This window comes from Alternaria dauci, chromosome 6 (assembly GCF_042100115.1).
Source record: "Alternaria dauci strain A2016 chromosome 6, whole genome shotgun sequence".
NCBI classification, from domain to species: domain Eukaryota; kingdom Fungi; phylum Ascomycota; class Dothideomycetes; order Pleosporales; family Pleosporaceae; genus Alternaria; species Alternaria dauci.
In genome coordinates, this window is record NC_091277.1 from 1,642,885 (window position 1) to 1,665,052 (window position 22,168).

The window sequence follows — 22,168 nt, forward strand, 5'->3', positions numbered from 1 at the left end:
AGAACCGTTCATGCTTGCTTTTCTGGAAACAGCAATTGCTCATGAAAGCGTGATACTCGCGTATATCACGTCATTATGGATTAAATGGGAAGTTTGGTATCATGATCCGACAGCTTATCAGAGCACAACGTATCGTACGATGGCGGCAGGTGGAATCAAACATGGTTAACGATGATTTGTTGAAATGTACTGCAGTTGCGAGGCTCAATGGCCGAAGCCAGAGCGTTATACCAAAAGCAACCCCAGCTCCCAACCATAAAGGACCCGAAATACCGCCATTCGATGCTAGTCTTGAGGAGACTATCCAACGCCTGTCAACTGAGTGATAAAGATATATAGGAAAAAAGGGAAACGCGATAATCAGAACAGATCTCTACCAATGCGCCGAAGGGTAAGAGCCATGTCCCTAAAAATGCTCGCAAGATACACAGCATAAGGATGGGCAGAGCATGTATCATGAAAAAGGCCGTTATCCCAAACCGAACGCCATGCTAAAACAAGTAAAGAATATGCAAGAATGAATCGGGTATAAGGATGAGATGCAAAGTCAATCTGCTCAAGTGGTGGGCCAAGTGAGAGGGGTATGTAGGGCATCGAGGGGTAGAGAGAAAGGGTGGCGTGGCACCTCAGCCGACCGCTTACGCGTCGAGGTTGCATGCATCTACTACCTGTGTGGCGGTGCATGCATGTAACCTACTTTCCCGACATGCGCAGCAGTCGAGTCTTCAGCCAGATGACGAATCGCTGCCATGTGCCCTTTGCGGCTCGGCTCCTTGTAACCTTGGGTGTGGCTGAGAAGGCGGCTGCTTTCTCGGGGTCGACCGTCGTCACCAGCTTCGGCAGCGAGTTGGAGTGCGCCTCGCGGTGGTCTGAGTACTGGCGCCCACCCACTGAAGGGCGACCTCCTAACGAGGGTCGTGGCGTCTTCTCACAGTCGGTGGATACAGTGCGCGTACGGTTGATCTCGGTCCGGTCGAGCGTTTCTGACTTGCGACGGTGGTGGTCTTCTTTCTTCAGCTGTTTCTTGTAGTCGCGCTCCTGCTGCTTGTGCGCCTCCTTCTCGTACTTGCGCTCTTTGGCTCGCTGTTCTTCCTCGAACTTCTGTCGCGCAGCACGAATGGACGCAGCCCTCGAGGCAGGGTCGACGGGGGAGTCGCGTCCGCCGCGAATGAAGCGGTATGTTTGGTCAAACGAAGTGCGCGAGCTGGGTGAAGTCGTGTCAATCGACTTGAGCGTGTCACCCCGCGCCCGAGGTACACCGACTGGGGAAGTGAGCGAGACGGATGACTGGGAGTAGCTGCCAGCAAGGCGGGTGGATGAGTTGTTTGTGTGGAGGCGTAGGGATGTTCCTTGTGCCGAGGAGATGGAACCGGATCGGCGTCCTGGTTCGTACGCGTTTTGTCTCAGGCGGAACTCATCGTCGGACATGATATCATAGCCCTCGTGGTCGCTTCCCAGGACCGAAGGCGGTGAGGAATGGACTATTGGCGGTGTGTAGGGCTGCGGAGTTTGGCGAATGGCCGGCAGGGGTGTTGGCCGCTGCAGACCAGAGGAAGAGGAAAACTGCGACGTGTTGGACGCTGAGCGGTTGTGTCTGTGGCGGCCGTTGACTGGGGAAAAAGTAACATCGGATATGGACCGTGAGTAGGCGCCATATTCCAATATACCCAGACCGGTGAGATCGTTCTCGGCTGCCGGTCGTGATAGATCGAGCCCACTGCTCTCCTTGGACGAGAGCTTGCGCAGGTAGGGCTTGATCTTGAGCTGGTGGGAGGAAGTCGTGGACGGCATGGAGCGTTGTGTCTCTATCCAAGATTCTTCGAAGACCTTTGGCGTTTCCGAGCGGTTAAAGGTAAAGGCGTCGTAGTCAGCAACGGGGCTCAGAGGGCGCGGGCTCGTAGCAGCTGAGGCGGAGTATCCTCGTTTGTGGAGACGCGCATGCCGGGTCGACATGCTGGGAGGTTGCTCGCGCGTGTTATCGGCGCATGTCAGAGTAGGTAGGCCAGGAGTGATCAGCGCTTTGGGGGAGGATGGTTCAAGTTACGCGCAAGAGCATCACCAAGCCAACGTAAACGTCAGGACAGGCGCGATCTCCCGATGGTTCCGCGGACGTCAAGCGTTCCCAACAGATGGTGACGAAAACACTGTGTCAAGGGTTGGAGAGGGCGGGCCGGTGTTGATGATCCGGGGCAGTTCCAAGATTGACGACGGCCGATGGCGTATTCACCAGAGAAAACGGCGGTTACTTAGCCGGGAAGACGCCTCCTTGGTTGCTGGGAATGCTGCGAACGCGAACGCTCAGTCCAACTGGCGACGGCCTCGGCTCTAGGCGCGTAAACGGTTAGCCGGCGATGATTGACTGATTACGCTGGCTGGAGTGATGGGCAAAGAGCATCACCACTCGGGACAGACGCTCGCGGCGATTGGGGAGGCGAGTGCTTATATGCGCTGCCGGCAGCGTCTTGTCGCGTGGGCGTGGGAAGAGGCGGGCTGGAGCGGAGTCGCCGTCTGCTGAGATCGAGATAACGAGACGACTGGCTGCGAGAGCCTCACCGCTCGTGAGCTACGGAACAGAGTGCTACCGTGCCGTTCGATCAGAGATATGCCTCATCAACGGAGCTCCATCGCTCTCCTCTTTCGCCCCGCCTGGATTGCTTGGTCGCGCAGCAACTCCACGCAATCTAGTGGCACAGCAGCGTCGGAACGCGCAGCAGCTGGGCGGCGGGCTTGATCATGAGAGGTCATGAGCAGAGCTGCGGCTCATCCCTGCAAACATGCGCCGTCCTGTACATGCGCACCAATGCAGCAAGCTGATCTAGATTTCTTATGTACAGCCGACTCGCGATTCGTATGTCTCAAACGGCGTGCGCTTCAGCCATAGCAGGTGCTCTGCCCATGTACGAATTGGTTGCCTCGTCACGACAGATACTCCGCTTACCCCGCCATTGTCCAAACCTGGTCCTAGCCCAAGCCACCCAATGTTCAAGGCTGTTATCTCTCCTCTCATCCTAGTTGCAAGCGCCGCATGACGACGAGGCCTGGAGAGGACCTGGTCTGGGAAAGCCTTGTCGTCGTGCCTCACGTGCGCGCTATTTCACCACGGCCCGGCTGAAAGTTGAAACAGCCATGGATGAAACATACCTACCCCACACTCTCGTCCAACCACGTTCCTGTTGATCTTTGTCGAGCACGTGTCTGCGATCCCGACAAAGTAGTATGACATGTTCATATGAGTTATTGGGGACTGAGCTATCTGCTTAGTGCTGCACAGTCAGCCCTGCAGCACCCACATTTACGTTGTGACGCCAAACACACCAGAAGCCGGTTTCCGTCTTCTTGCGGGCCCCTCACTGTACATGTGTCTCTACAGCACATGCTGAACAGAGGAGAATCCTCCGTTCCGCCTTTGTGTTTTGCGTCTTCGCAAAAGGGCTTGATGATTGCCTTTGTTGGCTGCCTACCTTCTCTTGATATTCGACGATGCGTTGCACTGACACCACCCGTGGGCTATGGCATGACTACCGCATCTTTGCTAATACCAGGCAACATGATGGATCTGGTGCCAGGTTTTGCCAAGGGCCGATACATTGTCGATTGAACAAGAGACAGTAAACATCGGAACCAGTTTAGGTTCATCGAAAATTTTGTATCTCAAATTGCCGCATGTCGTAACCTGGCCTTACCAATTAGTGCAGCAGCCAGGTGCAAGAAAGTAATCATCTGGTAATGTCTGCAGCTTTGGGATTCAGGGCAGACGTGGAAGGAAATCAACATGTTGTATTATATGCGCGCATTCTACAGCCTCGTCTACGCGCAGCGTAGCTTGCTCCCTCGTTAGTGAGAGAGTCGCGTTGGTTGCCAGGGCATGACTAAGGCCCACCCTGACGTCGAGCACGGGTCGCAACTTCCCGAACATCAAAAACATCCTGCCTCAGAACCATCTCCATCTCCCACGCGCGTCCCATGGAGTTATAGCCCAACCCGCCATCATCCGACCGCATCCATCACTTCTCGACCCCCACAAGTGATCGCGACCATGTCGTCCAACAAGCGGGGAAACATCTTCGGCCAGGGAAAGCCTGAGCGCCCCTACGAAGAGCGCGATGATGTCGCGGATGTGCCCCAAAAGGCAACAGCAGCACAGTTGGCATCACGCAAGTAAGTTGCCCTTTGCCAGTCATGACGGCAAGTTCGCGCCGCTTCCGTTTCGCGATGACGCTCTTTGACGGTCGCGTGCTGACTCTTTGTTTCCAGAATCAAGACCGCAAAAGCCCGTCGACCAGCAGGCGCTTCCTCTGTGAGTACCCAACACAACCCAACACGCTCTCCACCACCCCTTCGATCGCTGTGCAAACATGCCGGCGGAGCGCTACACCCGCAAAGGACGAGACGAGTTGCGTCGTAAGGAGGCGGCTTTGGCTAACGTACGCGCTCAGGGTCTCTCACAGAGCGCAAACTTTGGCGCACCACAACAAAATGCCTTCAGCTTCGGTGCCTCCGCGCCCGCCCCCGCGAACAACGGCGCCAACGGCTTCGGCAGCAACAATGCTTTCGGTGGCGGCGCGACCAACAGCTTCCCACCCGCGCAGCCCGCTGCCCCTAGCAACACTTTCTCAAGCTCATCCTTCCCGGCTTTTGGAGGCAGCAACCAAGGCACAGGCTTCAACCCCACGCCGCCTTCGTCTGCGGGCTTCAACTTCACAGCTGGAGGGGCGAACCCATTTGCGAACGCGAACTCGGCACCTGCGACCAACGGAAGCACGCCTGCGCCAGCCTTCGGAGGGTCGTCTATATTTGGCAATGATGCTCCAGCACAAGGGAATCCCTTTGCTGGCCTAGGCCAGAACGGCACCACAAGCTCAGCACCCTCGGGCGGCATGTTCGGTACTTCCAGCTCAGGTCTCTCCGGAGGAATGTTTGGAACATCTAGCGCTGCGCCGTCAGGAGGTATGTTCGGCACATCGAGCGCCGCACCTTCAGGCAGTATGTTTGGGACGTCAAGTGCGGCGCCGTCCGCCAGCATGTTTGGAACCTCGAGTGCTGCGCCCAGTGGCATGTTTGGCACTACGAGTGGTGCCCCGAACGCTACGGGTACCCCCGCTCCTGCATCTACGCCCTTCACATTTGGCGCCTCCACTACGTCAGCCTCAAACACCGCAAGCACGCCAGCCACGAGCGGCCTGTTCAGCGGGTTTGGCAACTCAGCACAACCGGCGGCATCGCAAACGAGCACATTCACGTTCGGTGGCAATGCGCAAAAGGAAGAGACACCCAAGCAATCGCCTGCGCCCTCGAACAACATCTTCGGTGGCTTTGGTTCCAATGCACAGAAGAGCGAGAATACCTCAGAGGCTCCGAAGCAAAGCAATCCTTTTGGAGGGTTGGGCACAAGCACACAAAACACGCCAAATGCTACCGCGACCGCTCCGGCATCGAGTCTGTTTAACTTCGGCGCAACCGCGCAGAAGCCTGACAGCGCGACATCGACCGCACCCTCGACCAGCCTTTTCGGAACCACAAGTTCAGCCCCTAGCAACCCGTTTGCGAACCTCCCAACCACGGAAAACAAATCCTCCGAAACAACGAGTACACCGTTGAACTTGTTCGGCAGCCTCAAGAAACCTGAGGAGTCCCGCAGTACAGCGTCGGCAGATGCGCCCAAACCAAACCCCTTCGCCGCGCTCCCGAAGCCAGAGAATACACCTGCTGCAACAGGTACCAATTCCGGGTTTAGCCTATTTGGTGCAAACAAGGATACTGGTGCAGCAACCGTGAAAGCTCCAGAAGCACCAAAGTCCAATTTATTCCAGCCGTTCAGCACACCGCAGCCGGCAAAGACAACCGACGTGGAGAAATCACAGGGCGGAATGTTCACCGCAGCTCAACCCAAGACCAGCTCTGGTCTCTTCTCCCAGACATTTCAACCCGAGACCAACAACTCCAGCAACTTGTTCAAGAAACAACAACCAACAACAGAAGCGCCCAAGGCCACGCTCTTCCAACCCACCGAAGCTTCCAACCCCTTTGCTTCCTTGTCCAAGCCTTCCACCGATCGCCCCAACCTGTTTAGCGCTTCGAAGGAGCCTTCGCAACCCTCCCCCGCGCCCGCCCTATCGAACCCCAGCGGAGACTCACAAGCACCCGAGATGCCCAAGGTTCCCAAGGTGCACGTTCCGAAAGAATGGGCTGTTCCAGGTGCCGTTCGCGCGCAAAGCAGCGATAGCCTTCTGAAGCAAATAACTGATTTGACGGCCCAACTTCAAGTGTTGAACGACAAGTATCGACAGCAGCTCAGTAGCCTTCCTCTCACAGCAGATTGGTCGAGTGTGTCCCTCTGGCACTATCAACATGCCGTGGACATAAAGAAGAAGATCGACAACGCGAAGAAGCAACGCGCAGCTGCACGAGGCATCACTGGCAACGAATCAAGCCTGTCTACCAAGCGCAAGGTCAACGATGAGAGTCCCGAAGTCCGTCGTGACCCATCTCCATCCAAGCGAGCTCGCGCAACCGAAGCGCCTTCTAGTCCAACTCCTCAGCTGTCTGGTTCTACGCCAAAGCTCAGTGCCCCAGCAACAGCAACATCGAACATGTTTGCCAAGGCAATTGGCAACAAGCCTTCTACACCTGCGGCCACATCATCGACAAGTCTCTTCGCGCCGAAGACGGCGGAGAACCCTGCTACGGAACCCTCAAAACCAGCCGCACCAACTACAGGATTTGTCTTCACGTCCTCAGCGCCGACTGCTAACGGTGCAGAGACCTCCGGTTTCAAGCCAAGCTTTGGTGGTAGCTCTACTGCTACGTCAGCCTCTACTGGATTCAAGCCAAACTTCGGTGGTAGTTCGACCAGTACATCAGCCTCTGCCAGTTTCAAGCCAAACTTTGGTAGTGCTCCGACGGGCGGCTTCATGGCCCAGTTCAGCAAGACCGCGAAGACTTACGAGGAGCTGGCTGCGGAACGCAAGAAGAAGGCTATGGATGAGGATTACGACTCGGACGATGAAACCAAGGAGGAATGGTCTGCCAGGTACGACAAGGCTGAGGCTGAGCGACTTGCTAAGGAGAAGGAGATTGCTGCCTCGACCAAATTTGTCCTGCCTGGTTCCGAGTCAGCTGGCAGCACCTCGCCCAAAGACAATCCGTTTTCCGGACTTTTGAAGCCTAAGAGCGATGCTTCTACTCCAAAAGCTGCCAGTCCTGCGCCATCCACAGCTAGTCAATCAGTTTTCGGTGCATCTGCTTCGCAAACGTCATCGCCCAACATTTTCGGCCATCTGTCAGGGGCATCCTCCAACAACCAGGAAGAGTCTGATGAAGACGATGGCGAACAGCAAGACACTGTTGGCTCGGCGGAACCAGCCACGCCTACACAACGCGCGTTCGGCGAGTCGGAGACAGAGTCTGAAGACACCCAGAAGCAGGATACGGCTCCGAAGGGCAGCTTACTCTCAAGGATGACTAGAGACAACGACTCCGAATCGGAGAAGGAGAACAGTGGCGCCTCCTCCATGTTTGGCCAGACCAACGGTACTACCACTCCGGCCAACAAGCCCTTCCAGTTTTTTGACTTTGGTGCTGCATCGAAGACAGCGCCACCAAAGTCTGATACATTTGCCGGCGATCAGACCTTCAAGGTCGGCACTCCGATCAAGTTTGGTGGGGCTCCCTCCACTGAGAAAAAGGACGGTCCAAAGTTCAATTTCCAGCCTGCTACGCCTGCAGCGGGTGAGTTCTCCACCACGCCAGCGAAGCCACCACCCGCCTCGATCTTCAATTTCGCCCCGTCGACAGGTGGATCATCTCTCTTTGCACCGTCGGGTGCCAACTCCGTGACCTCGTCTGTATTTTCTTCGCGCGCTGCCACACCTCTATCTGATGCCGGTGAGACTACTGCAGCATCTGCAGCAGAGGATGATGAAGAAGGTGGCAAGCAAGAACAAATTGACTTGACTAAGTTGACTGAGGACGAGCTTGAGACTTATGACATTATCTTCCACACCGAAGTCGTGCTCGCCAAGCACCAAGAGGGAGAGAAGGGCTGGACGAACATTGCAAAGGGCCCTCTTTGGATCCTCAAGGACAAGCAATCGGGCAAATGCTCTGTTCGAGTCCGTATCCCAAGCGGTGCCACACCGCTCAACTACCAGATTCTACCTGCGCTGCCAGCCACCGTTACTGGCGGTAGCAAGAAGATGGTCATGGCAACCAAGCCTGCCAAGGAGGGAGGCTTGCAGTCCGTTCTCTATGCTGTCAAGACGCCTGAAATTGCACAAGAGTTGGCAGCGAAGTACACAGAGTCGGTTCCTAAATCACAGTAGACGACGTCCTCTACTTGGACCTCGGTTCACATTATACGGATCGTGGGTTGGGCGTGTAGCTCATCATTTTCACCCACCGATTCCATCACTTCTTACCTCCAAACACGTACACGTATGTGTTTCAACCAAGATTGGCGAAAATGTTTTTTGTATCTTTCCCCAGCGACTTCTTTCTTCTCCACCCTTTTCTTGGGATGTTGGAACATCATCCAGATAGAGGAGCACTGCATAACAACGGCGTTGGTGGCATGGACCCCATTTTGATTTGTTCTCTTGCCAAGCGATGACGGATGGAAAACGGAATTGAACCTTCATGTAGTATAGTATGAGTTTTGTTTCTCTAATATGCATTGAGCGCATTAGTCGCGCCATTTTCCCAAATCTTCAACGTTCAACTCTGCCCACGATGTGTGTGTGCGTATTACCATGTACTTTCTTGTTCCTTGAGTCTGGATCCACAAAATTGACGTTCTGCTTGTATCCTTATACGCATGAGAAGGAGCTCGCCACATTGTCAAAGTTGGAGTCCGTGAGATTTACAGGCCCTGGACCGATGGTGTTCGAATTATTCTTCTCGACGTACAAATCTCGTCCGGTACAGTTCAGGTCCCTGTATCACGGTCAATCGAACGCCGATCTAGCTCCTAGATATTGCAGTAGTGAGGATGCACCACTTACTCGTACAAGAAACAACCATTTGCAAGACCAGAAGCTACAAAAGCCCAGCTTGCTTGCTTGTCCATGTCAGCGTCGAGGTTCTGGCATTTCCAGCGATCGACGACCCAGGTTTTGGATAGGCCTTGGCCGTTTGATTTGCTGGAGAGGAGGAAGACGACGGAAGATAGGGCGGGTGTGGTGCAGAAGAGCAAGGCAGCTCCGATGAAGGTCTTCATGGTAGATAAGGGTCTGGGGCTACATGAAAATCGTAGAAACCAGAATAAATCCAACGGCTTAGTGATGTAGACGAAGAATGTTCACAGAGTATCGTGAGGGTCTCCTAGGATACCCTTTCCGCAGGCAATTTATGTCGGGTAAAGCAATCTAGCTGTGACCAACTTTCTTCCCTTGTCTAATTTTTATCCTATTTTCCCTAGAAGCGGCCTCCAATAGCCCAGTACATCAATGTAGTAATTGCAACGACAATGCACGTAAAGTGTAACATTTATTGTTGAGTGTTGCATGGTACCTAGGTAGCGACCAATCGCTGTTGTTGCGCTGTGTGTCGGACGCTACGTCATGCGAACCGGTCAATAGTCAGCTCGTACAGCCATGTCCGTCATAGATCCGGCAACATGGCTTGATATATCCCGGAGGACACTGCGAAGCTTGTGGTTAGGTCAACTAGGGTGACAAGTACTTGTCTTACCGGCAATTCTTCGCTGCGACTCAGTCCATTCGATCAGGCAGTCGCTCTGTGATATTACAGTACCTAGGTAACGTATAGTATTGCCTGTTCTACAAAGAAGTCGCCTTAACGATGGAAATAGACCACTATCATGGTTGGTTCTGACGTGGCAAGGCTGAAAGGGACGATGATGCATCTATTCAGCAAAGGCTCTGGTTGTGCTGTCTGTGCGTCATGAGCGCATTCCCCCAGCCTCCATTAGCGTGCTTTTGGTCGCATCTGCCATCAATTCGCCCTCGACGCGCCAAATGTTGCCTTGAAGTGCGCATACCTGGCGCAAGTACCTAGCGCAACCAAAGTCAGCGCGGGAATCATCAGGCTCGTCTCAACATGGACGCGCCGTCTTCACAACTCCATCTCGAAGTTCGCGACTCGGTCGTCCGCGCTCTTGCAACGCGCCGGCCTGTCCTACACCATCTGAACGCCGATACATCCTGGCTCCTCCAAATACCACGCCCAGCAAACGCCGTTAAGCATGGAAGTCGCATATACTACAATGTTCTGATAGACCCGTGGTTCGTGGGCGGACAAAGCGATGTCGCGAAATGGTTTAGCCAGCAATTCCACGCGACGGAGAGCGCTGTCAAGAGTGTTGCTGAAGTAGAGGAGCTGGCGCGACAGGTGGAGATATTGGCTGGAGGGCTGCGAACGGGTAGGAAAGGGAGGAAGCGAAACATAGAGGAGGTGGAGGAGGGAAGTTATGTGGACTGTGTGGCCGTCAGCCACGAGTTCACAGACCATTGTCATAAGGAGACACTGCTAGAGGTACATCGTGATGTACCGGTTCTCGCGACAGAGGTATTTATTCCACTCTACAACTTCCAAGAAATCATGTGCTGACAAGCCCCACAGCAAGCAGCCAACCTGATATCGTCCTGGAACCACTTCCGTACCGTAATAACAACGCCCACCTTCACCGACAACGCCGACTGGCACGACTACAGCCTCTCTCCTCTCCCCTCATGGCTCAGCATATCGCGTCTCACAGCGTCTGGAGATTCTCTCTATTACCACTCCGCGCTCCTCATTACCTTCGCTACACATCCCTTCTTGTCGACAGCCACGCCCAAGAAACGTCTCTCAAGTCTTAGCATAAATGGTGATGGAGCAGAAGACTTCTCATCCAATATCAACGGCGAGGAAGCAGAATGTGTAATCTACACGCCACACGGCATCCCCCACGAGGCACTCAGCCCAATCGCCAAAGCCGACCCACCACTACACACGCTCGCTTTCCTCCACGGACTCCACGACGTATCCATATCTTCCGCTCAGCAACTCAATCTCGGTGCCAAGAACGGCGTCCTCGCACAACGCATACTACGAGCGAAATACTGGGTCGCAACACACGACGAGGTCAAGAAGGGCGGAGGTTTCATAAGCTGGTTCCTACGTAGAAAGATCTGGACGGTAGAAGACGCCTTGAAAGAGGCAAGAGCAGACGACGAGGGTGAATTTACGGATGTGAGATTCCAGGATATGAGGAACGGAGAGAGTAGGATTTTGGAATGAGTGCGGACATTTCGAAGAGGGACGCAAGGGATATAATTGTAAGTAATTTGTGGTCTTGGTCCTGAGTATATACCCAATTCGCGAAGCAGTGCCAACAGAGAGAGTAATGCGACGTATTTTTCAGATCAAATGCCTTCCTGAGTACCAGTCCAAAGAGTGCCTGCCTTGGCAAATAGCGCGAAATCTGCAGCTGAATCTCTTAAAATTCCGACTCATCAGTTTGTTCTTCTTCGTTTCTCTACGAGTCGTTCCTTATTGACTCGTACTTGTCTTCTCATACTCACTTCAGTCTGCTTTATGCACGAACAACTCAGATATCTTAGTAGACAGTCTTTTTTTCGATACACGGCTTGCAGCCGAATCCCTTTGTCGAGTGTTGGCTCGTATAATCCTCCAATATGCCCAGGCGAGATTCCTTCATCCTGCGCGTTCACAACTTCGGCATCAGGATCAGATGACTCGTCGTCGCTTGATCAAATTCAATACAACCTCGCGTTATAGAAGCTAAAGGAAGCCACAATGTGCGCACACTTCACGATACACATTCATGGATGAATGATGTGAATGATGTGAATGAAAAGCGCACGCGCGCTGATACGAACCAGACTATCGATTGTGCGGGAAGAGTAACGGATTCGGGAATGTCGCTAGGAACACGATCATACGGTTGCATGTGTATGCTGATTATGCATGCATGCATAAGCGCGGCGTGGGCCTCGTGTTCTTTGACGCTTTCACATATATGTGTGTAGAACAATATTGATCGGGTGAGTGTGTTGGTGTTAATATGTATTTGTAGTTTAGCCGAATGAGCAGCAATCAGGAACTTGCTTCAAAGCCATTACATCACGACGGAAGATAAGCAAGTACTTTTGAAGGAGTGACAAAAGGTTGGACCATAAACATGTATCTACTACTAAACTCATACCCATCGTAACCGCTCTATACCCGTCGTTCGTGGAATATGAACAATTAGAGTATGAAAAGAAATTCCAAATGCGTGAAAACAACCAAATCTAAATCAGAACGCTTGAGTAATGCAAGGTGAAGGAGCGATGGCTCTATCAAAGAAGAGCTACAGTCTCTACGTCGCTGTTTAAACACCTGTGCCGCCCGAAATTGTTGCTTGTGATAGAACTGAAAGTGCTCAAGCTACCAGAGTAGCTTAGTAGTGGGGGTAGGCGACGTAGCCAGTGGGCTGAGGAGTGACCTTCGAGGATGAAGGAGAGCTCACTGGGTAGGGTGCAGCCGAGCTAGAAGGGGTGGCAGCGGGGTATTCCTTAGTCGACGAAGAGGGAGTGACAGCAGGGTATCCCTTAGTGGAGGAAGAAGGGGTGGATGCCGGGTATTCCTTGGTGGAAGATGAAGGAGTAGGGTACTCGGTGGGGTAAGCGTGGGAAGAGGAGGGGGTGTGGATTGGGTAAGGCGCCGAGGAAGCAGTGTAGTGGATCGAGCTACCGGAGGATGGGTAAGGGGGCTTGACCTCAGAGGAAGGCTTAGGGCCGACAGGGTAAGGCTTGGTGGACGACGGCTTGGGGCCTTCAGAGTAGTGCTCTGCGGAAGAGGACGGCTTGGTACCCTCGGGGTAGACAACAGACGGGGCTGGGCCGGGAGTGTAAGCACCACCAGCACCAACGGTGACGGTCTTGGTCTCAACCTCATGCACAGTCTTAGTGACGGTTACTGGGGCAGGGCACTGAGGAGCACCAGGAGTACCAGCGGGGTATGTTGGTGCTGGGGCCTCAGGAGTGCCAGCAGGGTAGGTCGGCTTGGGCGCCTCAGGAGTACCGGCAGGGTAGGTAGGCTTGGGTCCCTCAGGAGTCTCCGCTGGGTAGACGGGCTTGTCAGTTGTAGGCTTTGGGCCGTGGACTGTCGAGGTCAAGGTAACAGTGGAGTAGGTTGGTGTCAAGTAGGTCGAGTAGATGACACTGGAGTGCTCTCCCTGGCCAACCGAAGTGCTGCATGGCACCCAAGATGTATGGGTCGAGGTAAGGGTAGTGGTGTAGTCGGAGTGGGGGTACTCTGAAGCCGATGAAGGCTTGGGAGTAGGATGGACATAGCCAGTTCCGTAAGAAGTGACGTGGTAGACGGGGGTGGAAGCACTGTAGGCTGGGGTCGACGCGCTGTAGATGGGAGTAGAAGCGCTGTAGACAGGAGTTGAGGCGTGGTACGCCGATGAGCTAACTGAAGGAGTCGATGCGCTGTAGACGGGAGTGGAAGCGTGGTAAGCCGATGAGCTTGCTACAGGGGTAGACGCATGGTAGACGGAAGAGCTTGCTGCGGGAGTGGATGCGCTGTAGGCAGGAGGGGTAGATGCCTCGTAGACAGGCGTGCTCGCTGGGTAGTGGACCTCAGAGCTGGGAGTAGATGCTTCGTACGGCTTGGAGGAGACAGGAGTTGAGGCGTGGTAAGCACTGGGAGTTGATGAAGTCAGGGCCGGCTGGTATCCAGTAGGGACAACAGCTGAGTAGCCGTATTGAGGCATGGCCAGGGCCGAGCCGACGAGAGTAGCAGCGACGTAAGAGTAACGCATCTTGAAAGTGTTCCTGATTCGATTTTCTTGACGATGGTTTGAGAGGTTGTTGGGTTGGAATTAATTATTGTACTGGAGGCTTTTGTGATGGCACAGTAGCGAGTGTTGGTTGGGAAGCGAGAGTGAATGGTTGGATGAAGATGGACATGATAGATGAGATGTAACGAAAGTTATATACTGTAGTCCCCAGATTTGTCCGTACGCTTCCATGATGGCTGACGTCGATGCTGTCTCCACTTTGTCAACACGAAGTAACATCTCGCCATCTCGCCATCTGGAGAGCTCCGCTCTACGTACGAGCTGTCGATAGCGTGAACATCCCGAAGAGTAACATCAGCGAAGGATTCGCAGGGGATGGGCGAGTAACGACACAGCCCTACCGCACAGTCATGCTGGCGTTGCCGGGATGAACGACCGTTATGGACTATATTTGCATCACGCTTTAACCACAACGAGACTAGCTCACTTCCAGCTACCAGTCACGACAGCCGGAACCCAGTAGCTTTCACCACACCACCGTCGTCTCTGCCCAGCTCATCGTCCGCCAGGCCTCAGCAACTCATGTTCGCGAGATCGCGCATTCGGCGACACTTCCGTTGTTGCTATGCTACCCAAGTACCGCTCCCAAAGATAGCCGGCCGGCCACGTTCCTGAAGATCCACCAGGGCCGTAGTCTTGGGCGCCCCCTGCCCCACCATTCCGAGCCTTGATTCCTCCGAATTCCACCTGCGTGCACCGTGGAAGCTATACTCAATCGAGTCTTTGATAACAGACCCTCGATGCGCCGACGAGCTTTGTATGTACTGTCGCCTTCCCTCATTGTCTTGTCAATACTCCTTCACCCCTTCGCTAGCGACGCCACATATGCTGACTTGCAGTTACTAGATGCCAGTCTTACGCTTTCGGGCACTTTACGCGGAAAACAAGCAATGCGCTGACGGTGCATGGCGTTCGTCTCTTTCCGACCTGACATGAACGTTGCACCGGTCATGGGTCTTAGCACCGGACGTCGCTCTTACAAACAATCGTGGCAAACTTACCCAAGATTGTGCAATATGAAAACAGCGTGGCTGGACCTGCTGTCGTCTGCACGACCAAAGCCGTGCACGCTAATACGATATGCAACCGTTGGGGGTGTGCAAGTGCCCTCTCTCTCCACTTTACTCGTATTTTTCGACAGTCAGCCAGTAGGATCCCCTTTCTCAAAAATACACCAGACCATTACCAAGCCTGGGCCAGATGGCATCTCAGCCACATACATCAGACATGGCACTAGTGCAGGTTGTGCCTGCACCACAGCACCTCTCCCCTGTTTGTAGAACCTGGCGGAAGCTTATTCCCCCTAAGCTTTTGACAGATCAGAGCAAGCGGAGCATGCCCACAATTTCGACACTCGTTACTAGAATGTTCGAATTCAACAACAGATCTTACCACGGAATTCCGTGTCTACTGTTCCTGCAGTCACGTTCTATGACACAAATTACCCTTTCTTGGAAGTCAATAAGCATGGCAGCCCCTATGCATGTGCGAACTAGATGACTATAATCTGAAGAGCTGGACGTGGTTCCATGATCGCACGTTACCACGGTCGTTGTTCTCGCGCCTCTCAATCATTTCTGTTGGTTTCCAATACGATGATCAGGTGAGAGTTTTGCTGATACGAGCAACAGTGGAGGTACTCCATCCAATCGATGCCATTAATAGCACCGGATGGCGGTCCAGCCGCACTGGGCTCTAGCTCCAGATTTGAATCTCGGTACTGACCAGCATACCAAGACAAGACTCTTGGTACACAGCCGTCAAGCGCGATGATTGAATGAATCTCGGCCATATCAAAGTAGGAACGGCGATGGACGCATCATAGTTATTTCGTCTGTCAGTACCAGATCTAGCGAAGCTGAAGAGCGCTATGTGGCAGGTACCTGGACCAGGATCACCCCCAACACGTCGACAACAGACCCGGCAGCCCCACGAAACACGAAGGACGCCGCCTGAGGTTGCAATACACACACGAGTTCCGGAGAAACTCAGTCGCATCACTTTTGCTAACTTTAACACCAGTGTGGGCCTGATCATTGTTCAACCTTCTAGTAATTACCACGAATGAAATGGCGAGCGTTGAGATGCTAAATGACAACAAAATCTGGGACATTCAGCTTAGACTTGCCGGTAGCGCCTACACTGGCGTCACTCTTCCTGTCAAGGACGAATTGGCAGCCGCATGTGTAAAGCTAAGAAGCAGTTGTGGATGCCAGCATTCGCTCAACAAGAAGTTCTATAGCTACGCCTAGGCTATCTAATAGAGTTAAGGCGGGATTATCATCCACAAGAGCGCAAAGTGTCCAATGGAGGTCACTGCTGAGGGCTGGTAGTTCGTCAAGGATCCCATTGTTTATGCAATTGAACATGAAAGCGAGGCGATTGTGGATCTCGATCTCGAGTGCCATGGGAAGCGGAGAAGGTGCGGCCGATGCAGGCGCCATTCCTACATATGCTTCCTGGTTTCGCCGATCGAATGTAAGAACTGGTGTATTGTGCCATATGGCATTAGTAAATAGATATTCATAGTCTTTCAAGTCTGTGATTTTCAGATCATCGTTGATGCAATCGGAACTTGAGATTGGCATCGCTGGTGATTCGGGGGCCTCGTCGTCTAGGAAGCCTAAACGACGACTTTCCATCGGCTTCACAAATCCTCGATGATTAGCAAAGTCCAGGGACTTTCCCGAAGAAGACGAGCTGGAACACGGTGATTCATTCTCTGAAATTATGGATAATGGCCGACGGTTAGGTAAGAGCTGTGTAGCAAGTCTCAACTGCGGAATTTGACGCTGGTGTCGAGACCTGTTGCTAGAGTGTAGCCCATACGGTTCACATTTTCGGCGTGCGGCGCGCTGGCGTTTGCGTCCAGGCTGAACGGGTATTGGTGGCCGAGAAATGGCAGAATGTATATTGGAGCTTGATCTGTTTGGGTTCGAGCTGTTTCGCGGTGGCTGCAACGTTGCACAAACTTCCGCCGTTGGAGGAAGATAGACTAACTCAGCAAGGCCAATCTCCGCCGGGTCTTCATCGTCATCGGGGGTGTCGCGGTGAATGACTGGCCGCGTTTCGTCTTCCTCCATTGCCAATAGTTGGTTCAAAGCTGTATAAGAGATGTATTGATGGGTGTCAGTGTCGACATAATTTAGCTTGGAGTGTTGAGTCAATGGCAAACTCTCAGGGTCTGAATCAGAGACATCAGAATTGTTCTCGTTGTCGCACATGAGCAATGGAGCGTCAAAGTTAGACGGGTATAAGAGTAAATCAGATGACTCAGGGGCTTGTGAACTGGTGTCGGAGTGTCCTTTGGTAAGAAACAGCATATCGGAGGATATGCCTCTATGAACTTCGTATACGTCAAACATGTCCGCATTAACGAGCTCATCTATAGACTGGAAGATGTCTTCTGTTGTGGGATACACGCCTGAGAGATCGATGTTGTCGCCGTTATCAGCGAGCATGAAGTTCTCGCCAGGCACGCGAAGAGTATGCATCTCATTATTCAAAGACAAACACTCGTCATCGTGACAACCATCAATGAAAGATGTATTAGCACGATACAGGTCTTCGATGTTGTGGTCGTACTGGATAGTTGCGGAGCGAGCAGTGATGTTGCGAAGATGCTCTAAGCCTGGGAGCAGTGAAGAACCGGTGGCGTATCGAAGGACGGGGTCGCATTCGAGTTGCCAGGGTGCTTCGGTCGCTGTTTGCCCTGCGAATATAAGCGGGAATGAATGCACCAAAGAACGACCATCTCTCCTGGCCGTAGATTCCGGTATAGCATCCTGGGCTTGGTCAGTCGCCGGAGAGGCATCCAAGTCCAGAAATTTCGATACGTGGTCGCGGAAGTCTTGCATAGCTAGTGTGGGTTGGATTCTCAAATGGCTGACATCGAGAAGCTCAAGAGTCGGGCAAGGCTTGTCGTGATTACGTGCAACGGGATGTGTCAGCGGCTGGGGCGTTAATCTAGGGGCGGAGCCACTGCGAAGCGCTAGATTCTCGTCGCTTTCAAATGGAGACTCTGCGTCGAAAAGTAGCTCTGTATATTCCGATGCCATCCGGAGAGAAGTGCAGTCCAGCTGCTCGCTCTTCTGGACCAGGTCTAAGATGGCAGTAGACCTTGTCTGCATTTTCTTCCCGGAAGGAGAACCATGCATCTCGTTTGGCACAGGACACAATGATTTGACGTCCTCCTGTGACCACATGAGATTTTCAACTGCTGCTGCAGCCTCGCACTGCTCGGTGTAAACTTCGTCGGCATCTGTAACTTCAGTCAGAATATTTGAGCAGTCATGTGTGTCTTTCGCCTTCTCAGTGGCGGATGAATGAGAGAATCCGTATATAGGCATAGAAATTATGCACGTCGATTGTAAGCTGGACTCTGCGAACGAAGGTCGAGTTGGCCGCCTATTAGAGGTGGCTGCATGTCCAGATGCAGCGGTGAGCATCATATTAAGGGTTATGATTCAAACAAGGTGTAAGCAATCGTGCGTATCCAGCTCAGACGCCCTGCTTGCATTGATTACCGGGATCGGTCGCATTACGGTTCTTGCATGCGAAGCTGCTTGTTGTTGACGAGGCTGAAGCAGCGCTGGTATCTCACCCCGTGAGATAAAGGATAGAATGAGACGTATCGGAGGATTCCTTATAGTCAACTGAGCTCGTACGTTGTACAGTCCATAAGGGCGCACTGTGTAGCATGTTAACTTTATCACCAGGAAAATGCTATAGCGTTGTGAGCAATACTGCTGGAAGTATGAGCAAGCCTGGGACATTCACCATGTTCGTGGTAGGATGGGTAGTAAACTGCGTTGATGGTTCTTGGTGTTTCAGCAAGATCTAGCTCGTGAGCTGTCTTATAGTATGCCCTAGTTATAAACAGATTCAAGAAACGAAAGCGACGAGAGGCGATGCACGATTACAACATGCGCCAAGACCGTCCTCGATGATACGACCACTGTATAGTAGCATGCATCACGAAACCTACAAGTTGATTTGCAGACCCAATGTGGCCTCTACAGTGGCTTTTCCGTAGAAAGGCTCTGTGCCCGCATTTCCCACGTTGACGAAAGTGCTGTCCTTGAAAACACCAACCTTGACGAGCGCCTGCAACCACTCTTTGAGGTCTCCCTTGAAAGGACTTTGAAACATCTTATCAGGCAGCAAGCTTGACACAGTAATGCCAGTGTCCTCGTTTTTGCCCTGGTACAACTTCCAGCTCGTGCCGAACAGGTTGGGGATTGTGGCTGTTGGACCAGCAGGCCATCCGATGGGCAGTTGGCCACCGGTGTATTCAAGCCAGAGCATGAGCTCTTGGGCGGAAGAAGATGTGGAGTCGCCTTTCGTATCGGAGGTCATGAAGTCAAATGCGATGTTACCCTTGTAGGCGGTACTGTTGGTGCGCCTCCACTCGTATGTCGCGGGGATTGATTTGATGGCAGAGAGCCTAGTCTCGAGATTTTGGGTCAGACCGACGAACGTGTAACCCTTGGGGACATTGTCGCTAGGTCCAGGTTAGCGATTCGAACATACAAACATTGGTATTCATAAATCCCGAGTGTACGTACGTGGCTTTCACGTAGTCGATGTTAGTAACCGCACTCCATTTAATCTTCTTGGTTCCATCTGAACCAGTCGACACGGAGTCGTATCCAGTGCACATGCTGCCCTTGGTTTGCGCCTGGTTGTAGAACATGTTGTATACGATCCACGGGGTATCAGTCAAAACGATGTTCTGCGCCGTGCCGCACATCTTGATTGGTGCCTGTGTTGCTGAGTTGGAGATGGTGATGCCTTGGGGGGATGGCGCTGCCATAGCTGGAGCGGCGGCCAGCGCAGCGCTGAGAAGTGCAAGAGTGAGCATTGTTGGAAGAGCAAGATATGGGTAAACGAGTGACTGGATAAGGAATGTGACAACGAGTGGCTTGCTGTGGTTATGCTGGTGGCCGTGATCCGATACTTATCAAAAGGCCCAAATGATGTATTATTTCCCGAGCGCGGGAACTAAGGCGATGAAACGCGCTATGTATGTAATCGAAACGAACCATCAACGGGTAGGTCCGCCCCATCGGATCACAGCGCAAGTCTGGAACGATATGTGATTCTATGCGTAACCTCCTTAGTAGTGTGTCCCCGTGATTGGCCGAAGCTGTAGTAATCCTGCCGACTGTGAAGGGACGGGACGGGACGACAAGGTGTGAGGCAGCCACAATCGCATGCAGTCCCAGGTTGAAGCGCTAGGTACTTACGCGTCAGCGCAAAGAGATTGCGATATGAGGGCGGGGCCAAGCACTCGCTCGGGGAAATCTTTCACAATGAGTAATCGCTCCGACTCCACATTGAACATCCATCTTCTTGCTGATGTCTGTGGTCTAGTGAAGCTCTCAAGATTTCCAATAGCTGAAGGCTCCAAGCTCGCATCCCCTGGCTTCGTCTTCCGCTTCTGCGAAGGCCTTGGGGTTCTTTCTTTTCTCTTGTCTGAGCGTATGCTTCTCCCATTCCTTCATCACCTGCAATGTTGCTACAACCATGGCTGGATCCGTGGTTGCCGAACGGATATGAACCGATTCATCTGGCAAAGACCCTCCGCTTCCATCACTGTATCCATCCCAGAAGCAGTGATCTGCAACAATGCTGCCATATAGCGGATCGGCAATATTCCCGACAGCAACAAAGAGAGCATGTCTTAGTGTGTCGTACCGGGAGCCGTGAATGGAAGATACTTTGGTGCTAGTAACCCACATGTATGCGCATCCGTCTGGGCCGATGAAACGCAAGGAGTCGTAATTAAGCGCATGCACGTAGGTTGTCAGGATGGATCTGGCATTTGTACCTCCGCAGCTCAAGGACTCAGACTTGCGGAGATTAGTCTTGGGATCCAGCTTCAGATCGTAAGTCCACACAACTTGATGTGCTTTGGATACTTTCTTGCTCGGGTCGGTGTTCTCGTCGGGACAGGTCATTATCCATGACAACTTGGGACTGCGGAAGCTGCTACTCGTGCTTTTAAACTTGAACGAGTAGGACGGTGGAACAGGAGTTTGCGCATGCTCTGAGGGACGTATTGTTCGCCAGGCGCACGAATCTGGCGTGTCCAACCAGCTGGATCCGGATGATCTTTTGCTTTCCCCCCGATGAGCGTACAGAGTTGTAACAATGGGTGGTGGGTTCCACTGAGGCGGGTACGGTGCTTGACGGTATTGCTCAAGATATCCGGGCAACGAGGATGGTTCCAGTGCGATTGATGGTCGCTTTGAGGGCTGTTGATCCAGCAACACTGGAATCGGTAGATTCTCAAGCGGCGACTGGGGATCTTTGTAAGATACCGGATATTGGTCCACGACTACTTCGGGTAAGGTACTGAACCTACTTAAATCTTGCGGTGGATCGAACGATCCAGGACTCCATGGTTCGGTGGTCGCTCCAACGCTTCTCGAATGAGGTCGTAGGGATTGTGCGGAGCGCTGATGATTGAGAGGCAAAGGCGCGAGTTGCTGGGTAGCCACTGGAGCCATGCTCATCGGCCGCTGATCGGTGAAAGAGGAGACGCTTCTCGAATGGAGTCGCAAAGATTGCGCAGATCGCTGCTGATATAGCAATGGTGACAACCCTTGGGGGCTGGGCGGCATCATGCTTGCAGGGCGGGCATGCTGGCTTACTGCACTTTGCGATCTTTTTCGACTTCCTTCCACTTCCAAATGTTGCATCCTATGCGCAAGCAACTCATCTTGTCTCAACTGCTCCTCGGGTGTTGAAGTTGATGGAGCTGGCGGTAAGGGTGCTGGTAGCTCTGCGATAATCGGCACCGGCGTATCGTCGCTATAATATGGTTGTATGTAGGATCCCGGGGCAGGTGCATACTCTCCGCAGTACGAGTGGTTAGGCGAGGAGGCGGGCGAGTAACGGTTTTGTGGGTACCCTGGTTGTTGTGGAGGCGACTGCTGGCGGCGATGAGTCTGCCAGCCCTGCCACTGAGGAGTGGGAGGCAGCGAAGACATGGAGTTTACTATTGATATGACGTCTCAAAAAGCGCGACAGCAGTCGGGACTTTGGAGCGTAGTGACTCGTCCTCAAGTATCGGAAGATCAGCCAGATTTCGCCCCCATCCAAAACATGGCATGCCCCTCGCGATTTGCAGCGCTTCGCAAGGCGCCCAAGAAGAACGGTGAGCGGAAGCGACAGAGTCAAAGAAACTGATGAACAAAAGCAGCAAATGAATTCGGTGTTAGTAGAAGACAAGGTCTATGCGACGTTTATGGGGTACGCGTAAGGGCTGGCGAGCAAGGGACCAACAGGATCTTGGTGCTTGTTGTGCAGCCGCGGGAGGCTGGACGCCTGAAACATCGCCTCAGGCCGCCC

The 22,168-nt window shown here is 53.0% G+C and overlaps 4 protein-coding genes across 4 annotated transcripts; 2 read left to right on the forward strand and 2 right to left on the reverse strand.

Moving 5' to 3' along the window:
* Positions 1-142: 142 nt before the first annotated feature.
* ACET3X_006882 (uncharacterized protein) lies at positions 143-2,404 on the reverse strand. Its single transcript, XM_069453061.1, has one exon. It carries the CDS (start codon positions 1,951-1,953, stop codon positions 694-696), a length of 1,260 nt encoding a protein of 419 aa, XP_069305650.1. The 5' UTR covers positions 1,954-2,404; the 3' UTR covers positions 143-693.
* Positions 2,405-4,036: 1,632 nt separating this feature from the next.
* Positions 4,037-8,321, forward strand: ACET3X_006883 (uncharacterized protein; the record flags this gene model as incomplete). The annotated part of the gene is made up of 3 exons (XM_069453062.1): positions 4,037-4,158; positions 4,255-4,297; positions 4,437-8,321. The coding sequence occupies 3 exons, from the start codon at positions 4,037-4,039 to the stop codon at positions 8,319-8,321; spliced, it is 4,050 nt and encodes a 1,349-aa protein (XP_069305651.1).
* Positions 8,322-10,056: 1,735 nt separating this feature from the next.
* Positions 10,057-11,238, forward strand: ACET3X_006884 (uncharacterized protein; the record flags this gene model as incomplete). Its single annotated transcript, XM_069453063.1, has 2 exons — positions 10,057-10,524; positions 10,579-11,238. 2 exons carry the CDS (start codon positions 10,057-10,059, stop codon positions 11,236-11,238), a joined length of 1,128 nt encoding a protein of 375 aa, XP_069305652.1.
* A 7,351-nt stretch (positions 11,239-18,589) lies between these two features.
* ACET3X_006885 (uncharacterized protein) lies at positions 18,590-22,066 on the reverse strand. Its single transcript, XM_069453064.1, has 3 exons — positions 21,180-22,066; positions 19,378-21,114; positions 18,590-19,313 (listed from the first exon to the last, which is right to left on the reverse strand). The coding sequence occupies exons 2-3, from the start codon at positions 19,671-19,673 to the stop codon at positions 18,794-18,796; spliced, it is 816 nt and encodes a 271-aa protein (XP_069305653.1). The 5' UTR covers positions 19,674-21,114; positions 21,180-22,066; the 3' UTR covers positions 18,590-18,793.
* Between the last annotated feature and the right edge of the window lie 102 nt (positions 22,067-22,168).